General features: G+C 41.0%; 1 protein-coding gene across 6 annotated transcripts in view; it reads right to left on the bottom strand.

Annotated features, from left to right (window-relative positions):
- LOC140739708 (leucine-rich repeat and immunoglobulin-like domain-containing nogo receptor-interacting protein 3) overlaps nucleotides 1–14,636 on the bottom strand; it is a 162,827-nt gene that overhangs the window by 89,575 nt on the left and 58,616 nt on the right. For 2 of the 6 annotated variants that reach the window (XM_073068138.1, XM_073068139.1), the window contains exon 2: nucleotides 14,192–14,327. The exons of 2 other annotated variants lie outside the window; for them this stretch is intronic. Coding sequence is in view for 1 of the 4 variants with exons in the window: in XM_073068135.1 (XP_072924236.1) it covers nucleotides 14,421–14,429 (9 nt within the window). In the remaining 3 variants the exon portion in view is untranslated. Of the gene's footprint in view, nucleotides 1–14,191; nucleotides 14,328–14,420; nucleotides 14,548–14,636 lie in introns of those variants that run through there. 2 more of the 6 variants (XM_073068137.1, XM_073068135.1) reach the window with 2 other exon arrangements.

The following is a 14,636-nucleotide window of genomic DNA, read 5'->3' as shown; positions in this document are numbered from 1 at the left end:
AGCAAACCCAGGTAATCATAAACCCATTAGTGTACAAGCCCTGGAAAGTAACAAAATCCACAATGCATTGATGAGATGCCAGAAAAAATACATGGAATTCCGAAGACCATAATTCAGTACTAACAATGCTCTTAATTTTCATGGGGCTTCTAGTTCATCCTTTCCAGAAAGGATGTGATAAAGGTGAAAGATTAGCTTTATTTTCCAGATGTACATTGAAACATACGATGAAATGCACCATTTGCGTCAATGACCAACATAGTCCAAGGACCAACACACCGCACTTCCGGCACCAATATAGCAAGCCCATTACTCACTAACCCTAGCTATATGCCTTTGGAACGTGCCAGAGGAAACCCCACACGGTCAGGAGGAGAATGTTCAAACTCCTCACAGACAGCACTGGGAATTGAACCTGTTCACTGATCACTGGATATGGTACCGGCTCCATCAGCTACAGCAGAAGAGAAGCCATGCTTTCCCAAGGAGGAAGACAGTAAGAGATGAAATGATCACTATTTTTCAAACACTTATACCTCATTATGTTTAAGTTATTACTACTTCATTTTAATGAATAATGTCAACTATTGACATTTCCCAAAACAGAGGGCCAAATCCAAGTTTAATCTATATCTAAGAACATTTAAGAAATGCTTAGATAAGCATACGGATGATAGAAAAATAAAGGGTTATATGGGAGGGACATTGAGAATGATCTCAGAGAAGGCTAAAAGGTCAGCACAACATTGTGGGAAGAAGAGTCTCTACTGTGCTCTAATTTCTATGTTCTGCCTGTAGCTTACAAATTTGTGCTGCCTGTTCACTTTTCTGATCTTGGATCTGAACCAGGACCTCATTATTATTGCTGACCATGAAATTATCCCACACAACAACTGGAAAATAGAAGCTGAAGTAATTTAAATAGTGAGACCATAAGACATAAGAGTAGAATTAGACAATTTTTCCCATCAGCCCTGCTCTGCTGTTGATCATGGTTAATTTATTTTCCCTCTCAAATCCATTCTCCTGTTTTCTCCCCATAACATTTCACAAAAAGTATATCTTAAGTATACCATTTTGGATATTGTTGTGGGGGATGAACACCCAGGATTGCCATGGAGACCAGGTTACTGGCATTGAGCATAAGTCCATGGTGCAGAAGGGAATGAGGGAGAGGAGGGGAGTGGTAGTGATAGGGGCCTCAGTAGTCATAGACAGGAGATTCTGTGGATGTGAATGGGACACCCAGGTGGTATGTTGCCTCTGAGGTGCCAAGGTCAGGAATGTCTCAGATTATACCCACAGCATTTTGGAGGGGAGGAAAAGCAGCCAGATATCTTGCTACATGTTGGCACGTGGCCTAGTGGATAAAGGCATTGGTCTAGTGATCTGAAGGTCACTGGTTCGAGCCTCAGCTGAGGCAGTGTGTTGTGTCCTTGAGCAAGGCACTTAACAACACATTGCTCTGCGACGTCACCAGTGCCAAGCTGCATGGGTCCTAGTGCCCTTTCCTTGGACACCAACGGTGGCGTGGAGAAGGGAAGGCTTTCAGCTTGGGCAACTGCCAGTTTCCCATACAACCCTGCCCATGCCTGCACCCTGGAAACCTTCCAAGGTGCAAATCCATGGTCTCACAAGACAAACGGATGCCTATTGGTAACAATGACATAGGAAGGAAAAGCAAAGAGGTCCTGAAGAGAGAATTTAGAGAACTAGGCAGAAAGCTGAGAGCCAGGACCTCCAGGGTAGAAATATCTGGATTGCTACCTGTGTCACGGGCCAGTGAGGGTAGAAACAGGATGATTTGACAGATAAATGTGTGGCTGAAAAGCTGGTGCAGGGGGCAGGGCTCCAGGTTCTTAGATCATTGGGTAGGTTTGTTAGAGCAGTTGGGGACAGTTTAAGCTAATTTAGCAGGGGGATGGGAACAGGAGTGAAGGGGCTCAGGATAGGATGGATGATAAAAAAGAATAGGTAGTAAGCAGTCAGACTGTCAGGAAGGGCAGGCAGATGATAGGACAAGACTGCAGCCAGCAGGGTGTGTATCAGTGCATTAGGGATGCAGTATCAAAAAGTGTAGCAAATACTGTACTCAAAGTCTCAATGTACAGAGTATAAGAAATAAGGCAGATGATCTTGTTGCACTTTTACAGATTGTTGGATATAATGTTGTGGCCATCACTGAGTCATGGCTGAAGGATGGTTGTAGTTGGGAGATGAAAGTCCATTGTTATACATTGTATCAGAGGGATAGGAAGCTGGGGGTGGGGGGGGGGGTGGCTCTGCTGTAAAGAATAGCATCAAATTAGTAGAAATACTATTATAGAGACTTGGTCTCTACAGCCGCTTGTGGCAACATATTTCACAGATTTACCACCCTCTGACTAAAGCAATTTCTCTGTATCTCTGTTTTAAATAAGATATCAGTAAGATACAGTCACAAATATATATATATAATGTTGCAGAAATCTGCATTTGAACACACTATGGCTTGTCTTCTGCTGAGTAAACACTGACTCCAACGTGGACGCTGTGCCACACCGCCCCCAGTGGCTGGGCTGTCTACAGCTTCAGTATTCCATCCGCAGCGCACTTCCCCGTATAAATACATTCCGATATTTGTTGGATCTCACAGCTCAGAGAGTAGCAGCTCAGCCCATTCAGGAAGAGGCGTATCTCAGGGTTTCCATTCGACACCAGAAAGAAGGCATGGTTAATGCTGGAACTTATAACCTAACAAGACCCTGTCTTCTCTCTCTGAACATGGAGCATGGAGCAGTAACAGGCCCTTAAGCCCAGAACATTGTGCCGATCCAATCACTAATCAAGGAGGCAACTGAACTAATGCCTCTCACATTCATGCGTCTATCTGAACATCCCTTGAATGTCTCTAATGTTTCTGTCTCTACCACCACCCCAGCCAGCGCATTCCAGGCAACCACCATTCTCTGTGTAAAAAACTTGCCCTTCATATCTTCTTTGAAATTACCCCCGTCACCTTCAATGCATGCCCTCTGGCATTAGACATTTCAACCCTGGGGAAAAAGAAACTGTCTGTTTTCTCTACCTATACTTCTCATAATCTTTTAAACCTCTATCAGATCTCCCCCCAGCCTCTGCTGCTCCAGAGAAAACAGCCCAAGTTTGTCCAACCTCTCATTATAGCACATGCCCTCTAACCCAGGCAGCATCCTGGTAAACCTTTCTGCACCCTCTTCTTCCTATTGTTTCCTGACAGGAAAGAATGAGATTAAATTGGTTTTCCTGCAGAAAACTGTTTAAAATATGCAATCATTGCAAATTGTAAATGCACAATATAATTGAAGCAAAGACGACAAATTAACAATTACCGAGTAATGCTCTTACAAAGACCTGAAAGAGACAGTGTATTTGGTTCTATTTTTGCTCCTTAGATTCTTGTACAAGTCTTACAAAAGCTGTTCTGTCCAAATCCCATAATGACACAGATTTATTTAGCTAAATGATGGATCAGAATCTGTTGATGTTTGAAACATTAGCAGGAAATGTGGCATGATGGTAACCCAGATTTAAAACACACTCATTAAGATCTCGTGAGATGCATAAAAATATCAGTAGAAGAACTCAAAGTCCAAGAGAGCGATCCATATCCAATTTCAAACCACAATGAGAGGGACAATGTGAGGACCCAGAAAAGTGGGTCACCTTATTGTTGCATTTCTCATCAGAGACCCCCACCACCCAGGACATGCTCTCTTCTGAATGTTGTCTTGGGAAAGAGGTACAGGTGCCTTAGGAGCCACACCACCAGGTTCAGGAACAGTTATTATCCTTCAGGAACAGTTATTATCAGGCTCTTGGACCAGAGGGGATAGCTTCAATCAACTTTAATTGCCCTACCACTGAACTGATTCCACAACTTATGGACACTTTAAGGACTCTATAACTTCAGCTGCTATATGTATTGCTTTATTATTAATAATAATATTTTTATTTTTTTTTCTCTCAGCTCATGCTGGTAAAACCTGAGGTATGAGCATAGCAGGGCATGCTCACTTGTCAATTGCTAGGAACTTTCGGACTATTCTAGTGGTGCTTAGCGTTGCGACTTTCTGAAGATTTACATTGATATTACTGTGTAGCCCTAATTGGTTAATGCTATTGTGTAGTGCATTTGAAATGACACCAGTTGTATATATTACTATCAGGATGATGCATACCCTGTTCATGTTCCAAAGTCTTTCAATTTCCTCTTTTAACAGCATATTTCTGGTGTTTTTCACTTACTGATTTCTGTAAGTTATGAGCCTTTGGAATGGCGATATCTATTAAATAAGTTCTTACTTGCTTATCCTGTATTATGATATTGGGACGGTTATTTTGGATTGTTCTATCTGTTATAACTGATTGGTGATAATATAATTTGTGGTATTCTGATTCTGGAACTGGATCAGGCTTGTACTTATAGTGAAGTGTGATTTCTTTGGAGAGGGACTTGAGGGAAAAGTTAGTTTAAAATCATCCCACATGTTTCAAAGGATGCAGGGTCAATGGTCAACTTTATTCACCACAGACATCTGCATGTTTCAGGATTTTGTTGTGCTGTGATGTGACATGCAGCCAAAGGACAACATTCAACAATTACAAAGAATAAAAAATATATAAAATTAAGTTAGAAGTACTGATATGGAATAAATACATAAATACCAGCATGTATTTACAAAAAAGCAGCATTATAAAAAGAGGTGGAAAGTGTTTACAGTGCAGTGCAGTGACAGAGGGTGGGGGAGGGGGAGACAAAAGAAAGAAATACTGCAAATGCTGGAAAAATATGACAGAATATTCACAGAACATTCGGCAAAGTGAAACAATATTTGTAATGGGAGAAAAGCAGATAATGTTTTGATTTAATATTTAATTTTAATGATACAATCGATGTGAGGAAAATCTATTTGTTTATTTGTGCAGACAGCGGTAACAATATGGAATTTTAGCTGTTCAAGTGATGGAAACAGAGTCAATTCCAGCATTCAAAAGAGTACTAACTGGGCATTTGAGAGAGAATAATTTGTCGTAGTTGGCATGGCTTCCGTGCACCAATGACTCTTGGTCGGGTTTATTGTCATTCAACCATACACATGTATACCACCAAATAAAACAATGTTCTTCCAGACCCAGGTGCACAACACAGTGCATATAACTCATACACGTAAAGTAATATTACCACAAATAAATTAACAAATAATAAGGTGCATTTACAACACAAGTTAAAAAGTAAACAGCATAACACCACTTGTGCTTCATAAATGATGAGACCTGGGTGGTGGCAGGGGTTTCAGTAATCTCACAACCTGGGGGAAGAAGCTGTTTCCCATCGTAACAGTTCTTGTCCTAATGCTGTGGTACCTCCTGCCTGATGGTAGGGGGTCAAGGCGCACAGACAAGGGGGATCATTGACAATTCTAAAGGCCCTGTGTACACAGCACTCCTGATAAATATTGAATAACCATTGAATGATCCAGCTTGGTGGTCTTTCATTAGTATTAATGAAAATTAAATACTGAAACATTGGTGAAGCTCTGAACTAATATTTTGTCTCTGTTTTTATGTTGGTGGAGAAAGGCATGAAAATTTTGGAATGAGGGGAAATTGACAAGGAAGTCTTAGTGATAGACTGCATTACAGAAGAAGAGCTGATGGATGACTGAGAATGTTTGTGGATGGGCAGATTTCTAGTTGCTGATCAAGTATATGTAGGTACACTGTGGGAGGCTGGAGAAGAAATTGTGGGAGGCATAGCTGGATATTTGCAGCATTGTTAGCCACAGATGGTCTGCTGATAGACTGGATGGCAAAGATTGCTCTCTTTTGTTACTACTTCTGGACAATTTTTGAATCGGGGCAGACTGCAAATAATGAAAACTAAACTGGCCTGAACTGTACTGAAATATACTTTTTAATTTTATGTCTTATATTCTGTGTTTTCACTCATTTTTGTGTATTTTTTGTGCTTGGGTGTGAGAGGGGTTTGATGTTTTTTTTTGAATGGATTGGTTCCAAGGTTCTTCGTTTTGTGACTGTCTGTGAGGAAGACGAATCTCAGGGTTGTATACTGCAAACATACAGTATTTTGATAATAAATGTACCTTGAATTGAATATGGTGTCTTTATTTAAGTGGTTCCGAGAACAGGATGTTCCTCTTCTATGCAAAGCTGGGACAGTGTCAATTGTAGCCACGCAGGTTTGGAAGAGTGATAAACAAAGTGATTGAAATATGTAAGAGGCAAGTGTGGATGTGGATAAAACTTAAAAGATCAGCAGCAGGCTGGAATGAGAGGCAGTCATGTTCATCCTCAAATATGATTTGGTAACCTGTATCAGTGAGATTGTTCTCAAACCATTAGAAGCAGGTTTTGAAGTTAAGGCCTAATAGCAGGGGTGAACCAGCTTAGTATGGTCAGCTCCTTCTTAAAAATTCAAGTTTACAAGGTTTTAGGACAGTCAATAAGTAAATTACTGTTGGAATTTTCTTCTGCTTGTTTTCTTCCTCTTCATCTTTTGCACTGTTTATTTATTTTGTACTTTATTGTAATTTTTACTCTAATTTAATAGCAATAAATAATGAGAACATGAGATGAAGAGTCCTTGAACAATGAACTCACTTTCAAGGACCCTTCATCTCATGTTCTTGTTATTTATAGCTATGTATTTATATTTGCTTTTGCACAGTTTGTTGTCTTCTGTACTCTGCTTGATCTGTCATTGATCCTGTTAACGTTACTTTTCTATAAATTTGTTGAATATCCCTACAAGAAAATTAATCTCAGGGTTTATATGGTGACATATGTGCATTCTGATAATAAAATTTACTTTGAACTCTGCCAGAAAACAACAAATTTCATGACGTATGTCAGTGGTTTGAAACCTGATTCTGATGGAGGACGGTGAGTGGATAGACTGACCAACTGGCCCATGATTCTTAACACTTTGACCCTTCACACCAACTCCTCCAGCAAGACATCCACAAAGGAAAAACAAGCCCCTCTTGAAACTCAGCAGGTCAGTTAGTGTCTGGGGAAGGAAATGGATAGTCAACGCTTCAGGTTGAAACCATTCATCTAGATTCCATCAGTCCAAACCCGAAATGCAGCCTGTCAATTTCCCTCCACAGATGCTGCCTGATCCACTGAGTTCATCCAGCAGCTTGTTTTTTTATCTCCAGATTCTTGCATCTGCAATCTCTGGTTTCTCCAAGGTAAACACAATATCAACAGGATGAGACGCCAACGAAAACTGAAGTTTAACTTTTATGGAACCACAGAGTAACACAGTATGGAAACAGGTCCTTCAGCCCATCTGGTTCATGCCACCCCCAGCCTCCCATCCAAGGCTCGTCTCATTTGCCAGGGCAAGACCCATACACTTCTAAACCTTTCCTCTCCATGTACAGTATTGTACAAGAGTCTTGGGCACATGTATATATAGCTAGAGTGCCCAAGGCTTTTGCACAGCACTATAGTTGTCAATGTGGAGTGGAGAGTGAGTTTGTAAATCTGGCAGGAACAAAGGATGTTGTGAATGGTGAGAGTAGGGCACGTGGGAGTATGTGCTAGAGAAGGGGTGCCGGAAATGAAGGGTGGCATGGATGCAGACAGTTCCAGCCCTGAGACAGCAGGCAGGGTCATTTGATTACAATCAATTGGTTTACTGATCATTACAGAATGTCTCTCTGGCTCTTCCTGTTCCCTCCCCTCTCCCAACCATGATTCCCCTCTCCCTGCCCCCTTCCCACTCTCAGTCCACAATAGACACCAATTACTACAGTACTGTGCAAAAGTCTTAGGCACCCAAGCTATACATACGTGCCTATGATGTTTGCACAGTACAGTACCAGTACAACCACCTTTTTAAAGTTGTTATTGTACCTGTCTCAACCACTTTCTCTGGCAACTCATTTCACATACGTACTTCCCTTTGTATAAAGAGAGTTGCCCCACCCCCCCACCCCCAGGTTCCTATTAAATCATTCCCTCTTCACTTTAAACTGAGGCAATCTAGCTCTTCATTTCCCCAGTCCTGGGAGACTGACTGTGAACATTCACTCTATCTATGCCCCTCATTGGGACTGGAAAGAAATGGAGCAAAAGTCAAAATAAGAAACTGGAGAAGAGAAGGAATATAAACTGGCAGGTGATAGGTGAGACCAGTTGAGGGGGAAGGTAGGTGGGTGGGTGGGAGAGGGCAATGAAGTGAGAAGCTGGAGCTGGCTTCTTCCCTCATCCTTTCCAGTCCGGAAGAAAGGTCTCGGCCCAAAACATTGACTGTTTATTCCCCAACATAGATCCTGCCTGACTTGTCGTGTTCCTCCAGCATTTTGTGTGTGTTACTTTGAAGAAAGCTGAAATTTTCCAAGTGATCAGGCTGGTGTTTATCACGTTGAAAGAGAAATTCTCATGTGGCGCAGAAGCTGGCAGACACACTTCAAAGCAAAACAATTTTAACACTTCAAAAATAAATCCAACTCTAAAGGGTTTAAGATGCCTGAACATTTCAGGAACAGCTTCTTCCTCTCTGCCATCAGATTTCTGACTGGACAGAGAACCCATGAACCCTACCTCACTATTTCTTTTCTTTTTTTCTCTCTCTCTCTTTGCACTACCTATTTAACTTATATATAATGCATATATTTTCTTTGTTATTTAGGTTTTTTAAATTATGCAATGTAATGAACTGTTGCCACAAAATAACAAAGGTATGCCGGTGACATTAAACAGATACTGAATCTGAAGTAAATACAGGTTCTTCATGTTGGTGGGAAATCCTCAGCCTCTGCCTCCCGCATTAATTTTCCACATTTATTATCCCAATACCATGTCAGAATTATATCGGTGATCAGCACCTTATGCTCCTGAGGTTATTTATCTAAGACCTCTTCTCTGTTTCGCTATTAACTTTCCCGTTATAAGTAAACCATGATACCTATTACCCTCCATCTCTCAGTAATAAGCAGCATTTGTCTCGCAGACATTTGGCTGTTCAGTCCTCATGGTTCTGTCTCATTGCTGCATCTTGCTTTGCTGCAGGATCCTGTCTCATCCGTGACAACAAATCCATTCCAGACTCAGATCACTGAATAAACAGCTACCCTGAGCACATTCCCTAGTCCCACCAGCAGATGCTGCAATTTAGAATCAGAATCAGGGTTAACATCACTGGCAAATGTCAGGGAATTTGTTGTTTTATGGCAGCAGTACATTACAATACAAAATAGTAAAAACTATAAATTATAATAAGTACATATGGGAAAAACAAATTATATTAAATAAGTAGTTCAAAAAGGGAGGTTGGAAATGGTGAGGAAGTGTCCATGGGTTCATTGCCCATTCAGAAATTTGATGGTAGAGGGGAAGAAGCTGTTCCTGAAATATTGAGTAGTCTTCAGGCTCCTGTACCTCCTTCTTGATGGTAGCAATGAGAAGAGGGCATGTCCTGGGTGACGGGGGTCCTTAAAGATGGATGCAACCTTTTTTGAGGCGTTGCCTTTTGAAGGTGTCGATGCTGGGAAGGCTAGTGCCCATGATGGAGCTGGCTGAGTTTAAAACTTTCTGCAACAGTTTCCAATCCTGTGCCGTGCCCCTCCGTGCCAGATGGTGATGTAACCAGTTGTGTTCTTGGCTGTGTATCGTCAAGTTACACCAGCCGAAGGCAGAGCCATTCAGAATGATGAACACCAAAGTGCAGTGCTAAGTTTGAGTCAATTATTGTATCCCACACTACATACTGTATGAAAAGAAAAGTGATGGAAAAAGGCCACACCCACGCTGCTCATGGACTGTTTGTCCCTCTCCCAATCAGGGAGGAGGCTACGTAGCACCCGCACCAGGACCACCAGACTAAAATCAGTTACTTTCCCTAAGCAGTTAGGCTGATCCACACCTCCATAACCAACCCACCCCACTGCCACTATCTACACATCACCTAGCCTCACTTTATATAGTCTGCTCTCGTCTCATTGCCATCATGCACACTCAGTATTTCAGGAACAGCTTCCTCCTCTCTGCCATCAGATATCTGAATGGACAATGAACCCATGAACACTACTGCAATACTTTGTTTCTCTTCTTTGACTACATATTTAATTTAACTTCTTAAATATATAGATATAGTTCTTACTGCAATTTACTGCAATGTATCACAATGTACTGCTGCCACAAAACAACATTTGCCAGTGATATTAAACCTGATTCTGATTCTGATGTATATAGCAGTTACTTGTACGATGTGTTTCATAGGATTGATTTTTTATTTATATTTATTGTGTACTTCAAGGTTATAGTGTTTTTTATGCTGAATCAGATCCAGAATAACAATCATTTCATTTTCCTTTATACTCGTGTACTGAAGAAAGATAACAAACAATCGTGAATCATGAATCTTACTTGCTTCATGTTGACTGGAAGATTACTCATGTTTTCTTATGACAAAAAAAGAAGCCATTTGGCTCCTTGCACCTATGCTGTCCCATACCTGTTTCCCTCCTCTTACTACCTTGGAACCCAATCTCTTTTACATTCCAAATTCTCCTACTACCCGTGCACAAGGGGTAATTTATAGGAGCTAATTTAAAGATTAAAGATTTATCCTTATTTTGATGTACATGTCACATGTACATCAAAGTATTGAAACAATCTCAGGATGCATGCTTTGCGGCCACAGCCAACACAGTTTGAGGATGTGCTGGGGGCAGTCTGCAAATGTTGCCATGCTTCTGGTGCCGGAATAACAAGTTACAAACCCTAACCTGTACGTCTTTGGAAGGTGGGAGGAAACCGGAGCACTGTGTGGAATTCCATGTGGTCACGAGAAGAATCTACAAATCCCTTACAGACGGTAGCGGGCATTGAACTCTGACTGTAGATATGCTGGCACCGTAATAACGTTACGCCAACCTCTACACTACTGTGCCACCCTGCAAACTTACATGTCTTTCAGATATGGGACAAAACTAATTTAATTAAACGTGTCAGCTATGTGAAGGATTTGACAAGGTTTTGAGAGTCAAATCAGTAACAGAGTGATGAATTCCCATTAGCAATGTCAATGATGGAATTTGGATCTTTAGCTCATGAAGCACCTTCACTTAAAGTCCTAAAAATGCACTTGAGAATACCGAGTTCTGTAAGAACTTATCTGTTCTGGCTTTGTGGTGACATTTTTGAGGTGGGACAGTTTTCTTTTCGGAGGGACATCAAGCATATTCAGTACCATGTTAATGCAATTGTCCAGAGCACAGTTCCAAGCTGGCTTTTGTACTCGATGCATGCAACAAGATAAATAATGCTTGGTGGGCCCCTGTATCGAGGATGATGGTTCATCAGCATTCTGCATGACACAACCTATCGCAGTTTGAAATCGATGGAGATCTAGGCAGAGTGCACTGGACTAGTTTGTAAATTAAGGAGAATTTGAAAAAGAACAGATGCTGGAACATGAACATGAAACAATTTTCTGCTGTGATACATTGTCAGCCTGTTTAGCAGAGATTGTTAAGGCATAATATGGACTCCTCACTTTTCTGCCAAAATATAAAATAGCAATCAGCTAAATTTACTTATCCTTGTAAATTCAGACTAGATGTTTGGGCTAATGTTGGGAAGATGATGATAGAGTTGATGGAGGATAGGATGGGAATAGTGTAGCTAATCCCATAATTACCCAGCGTACAAGACGATAGAAATGGGGATAAGTATCATAGCTCCTCGATCCTGTCCAGTCCTTCACGACGATCGTGGATGATCTCCCCTTGTTCTCTACTCCTCCTCATGTCATTTGCCGCTTTCACTTATCACCTCTTAGCTTCTCACACCATTCCTTTCCCATTTCCAAATCCTCCCCTGCTTTCTCACCTTACCCCCTCGTACCTGGATTCACTGTCACCTGCCACCTTGTGCTCCTCCCACTTCCCTTGTTTACTCTGGCTCCGCCTCCTTTTTTCCAGTCCTGGAGAAGAGTCTTGACCCAAAGTGTTGATTGATCATTCCCCTCCATGTGTACAAGCTGGCTGTCTCACCTGCTGAGTTGCTGCAGCACTTCAGTGTGTGTTGTAACATATTAATGGACTTACTTTGCAAACTCTCCACATGTTACATTCCACAACCAGAGCACCACCCAAAATTCAAGATTGCTTAATATCTTTTCCGTGCACAAATGTAAAGAAAAATGAAATAATTATTACTCCAGCTCCAAAGTAGTACAAAAACACAATAAGTTAATGAAAACAATAATAATAAAAAGCACAATAAATATAAATACATAAGATAGCTGATATACCTAGCTTAATTGTACGTCCATAAAGTGACGCTAGGCACAGGAGTGTCTGTACATAAGATGACTGACAGGAAATGATAAAGTAGTGGTGGTTGGGGTGTGGACGGGAGGGTTAGTGGGTGGAGGTGTTGATCAGCCTTACTGCGTGGGGAAAGTAACTCTTTTTAAGTCTGGGTCCTGGCATTGATGCCTCGTATCCTCCTCCCTGATGAGAGTGAGACAAGCAGTCCATGAGCAGAGTGGGTGGAATCCTTCATGATGTTACTGGCCTTTTTCTGGCACCTTTCCGTATATATGCCCACAATGGCAGGAAGGCTGGTGTTAGTGATGCACTGGGCAGTTTAACTACCCGTTGTAGAACCGTTGTTTTATAAATTTTTCTCTGTGACTGTCAAAGAGGGTTGAATACCATGAGTCATTGTGAAATTTTTTTTTAAAGTTCAACTTAACATCACATTTAATTTAAATTATCAGTTTTTAAGACTCTTAACTATTTTTCCCATAAAATCATAAGCCAAGCAGTAACTTGAGTAGAGTCACTCAGGTGTGTACAGAATATTCAGTGGCCACTTTATTTGGTACCCCCTGTAGTTAATAAAGTGAATACTAAATATATATTCATGGTCTTCTGCTGCTGTGGCCTATCTACTTCAAGGCTTGATGTATTGTGCGTTTAGAGATACTGCCACCTTCCTGCCAGCTTGAACCAGTCTGGCCATTCTCCTCTGACCTCTCTCATTAACGAGGCATTTTCACCCACACAACTGCCACTCACTGAATGTTTTGCTTTTTATGTTTTCACACCACTCTCGTAAACTCGAGAGATCGTGTGTGAAAATCCCAGGCAATCAGCAGTTTCTGAGAGACTCAAACCACACTTCTGGCACCAACAATCATTCCACAGTCAAAGTCACTTAGATCACACTTCTTCCCCATTCTGATGCTTGGTCTGAACAACAACTGAACCTCTTGAACAAATCTGTATGCTTTTTAGCATTAAGTTGTTGCCAAATGATGGCAGATTAGATATTTGCATTAATGAGCAGGTGTACCTAATAAAGTGGCCTTTAAGTGTAGAACAGAACAGACCATTACCTAATTCGTTTCTTCACTAAACATCAAATACTAATCTCTAATAGTAAACATGGGATTATGCAGATTTTTCAGGCAATGTATATTTCAAGGAATGGTAGCCTGATCAATGGTCTCTGCCCAAAACATTGACTGTTTATTCATTTCTATAGATGTTGCTTGATCGGCTGAGTACTTCCAGCATTTTGTGTGTGTTATGTTCAGATTATATACCAGTACCTTTTGATGCGGGGCTTCACAAATCAAAAAAGTTTAACCAAGCTGTGTCTGTTCAAATCTCATTCATATAAAGGCCAGGATATATTTCCTTGATATTTATTGAAGGCTAATATGAGGCAATGTGCACTACTGCTGAACCATTCTGCTTTTAATGTGCAATACTCTAACATTTGCATCCAAAACCAATCAATAAGCCAACCTATTATAATTCAAGAAAAGTAAATTACTTTCCGTAATGCAAGAAAAAAAGGCTCAGACAGATGCTGACTATAAATAAGTGCATTATGCACCCAGATTAATATTCTCTTGTGAGTTCTATTAGTCAAGTGACAGTATCGGTTCGGTCCCATGGTATGGTCAATATTTTGTAATGATAAATGCAAAATAGGAATTCAATTTACAGACGAGAAATTACCGGCAATACATTGCAAAATTGCTTACAAAAGTTCCTTTCAAATTCCTTACATAAGGGGTCTGATTTAGATACTAACGGCGTGCCTAAATTGTTTGTCATTAACTAATCAATCATAGCAGGTTAAAATAAAACCCAGATAGCGGGGTTATTTGATTTACTTATCACATTGTTCTTTGGTCGTTTGACTTCTTTCATGATGTTCCACATCCCCTTGGGAAGGAGTGTGGTGAGTCGTCATCTGTACCTCAAGAACACACACAAAATGATGGAGGAACTCAGCCGGTCAGGCAGCATCTATGAAAATGAATAAGCAATCAACGTTTCAGGCCACGACCCTACATCTGTACCTTAGTATCTGGTTGCTTGGTGCTCAGTTGTCTCACATACCTGCCACATTTCTGCTGGAGGCGTGAGGTACCGTGACAGAGCCGTACCCAAGGCAAGTTCTACCTCTCCTGATTTAATATGGAACCTCTCTCAAGCTTGCAGCCTTAGCTCCTACAGCATCCTGCAGTCTGATCTTGCGCTGTTCCTGCGTGCTCTGACTTAACTCTTTAACTGACTGTGAACAGCAGGTCTCATGTTACTGATAACTTTGGGTGC

Source organism: Hemitrygon akajei, chromosome 16 (assembly GCF_048418815.1).
Source record: "Hemitrygon akajei chromosome 16, sHemAka1.3, whole genome shotgun sequence".
NCBI lineage: Eukaryota > Metazoa > Chordata > Chondrichthyes > Myliobatiformes > Dasyatidae > Hemitrygon > Hemitrygon akajei.
Note: the sequence above shows the minus strand (reverse complement) of the source record. Positions and strands in the feature narration are given on the sequence as shown.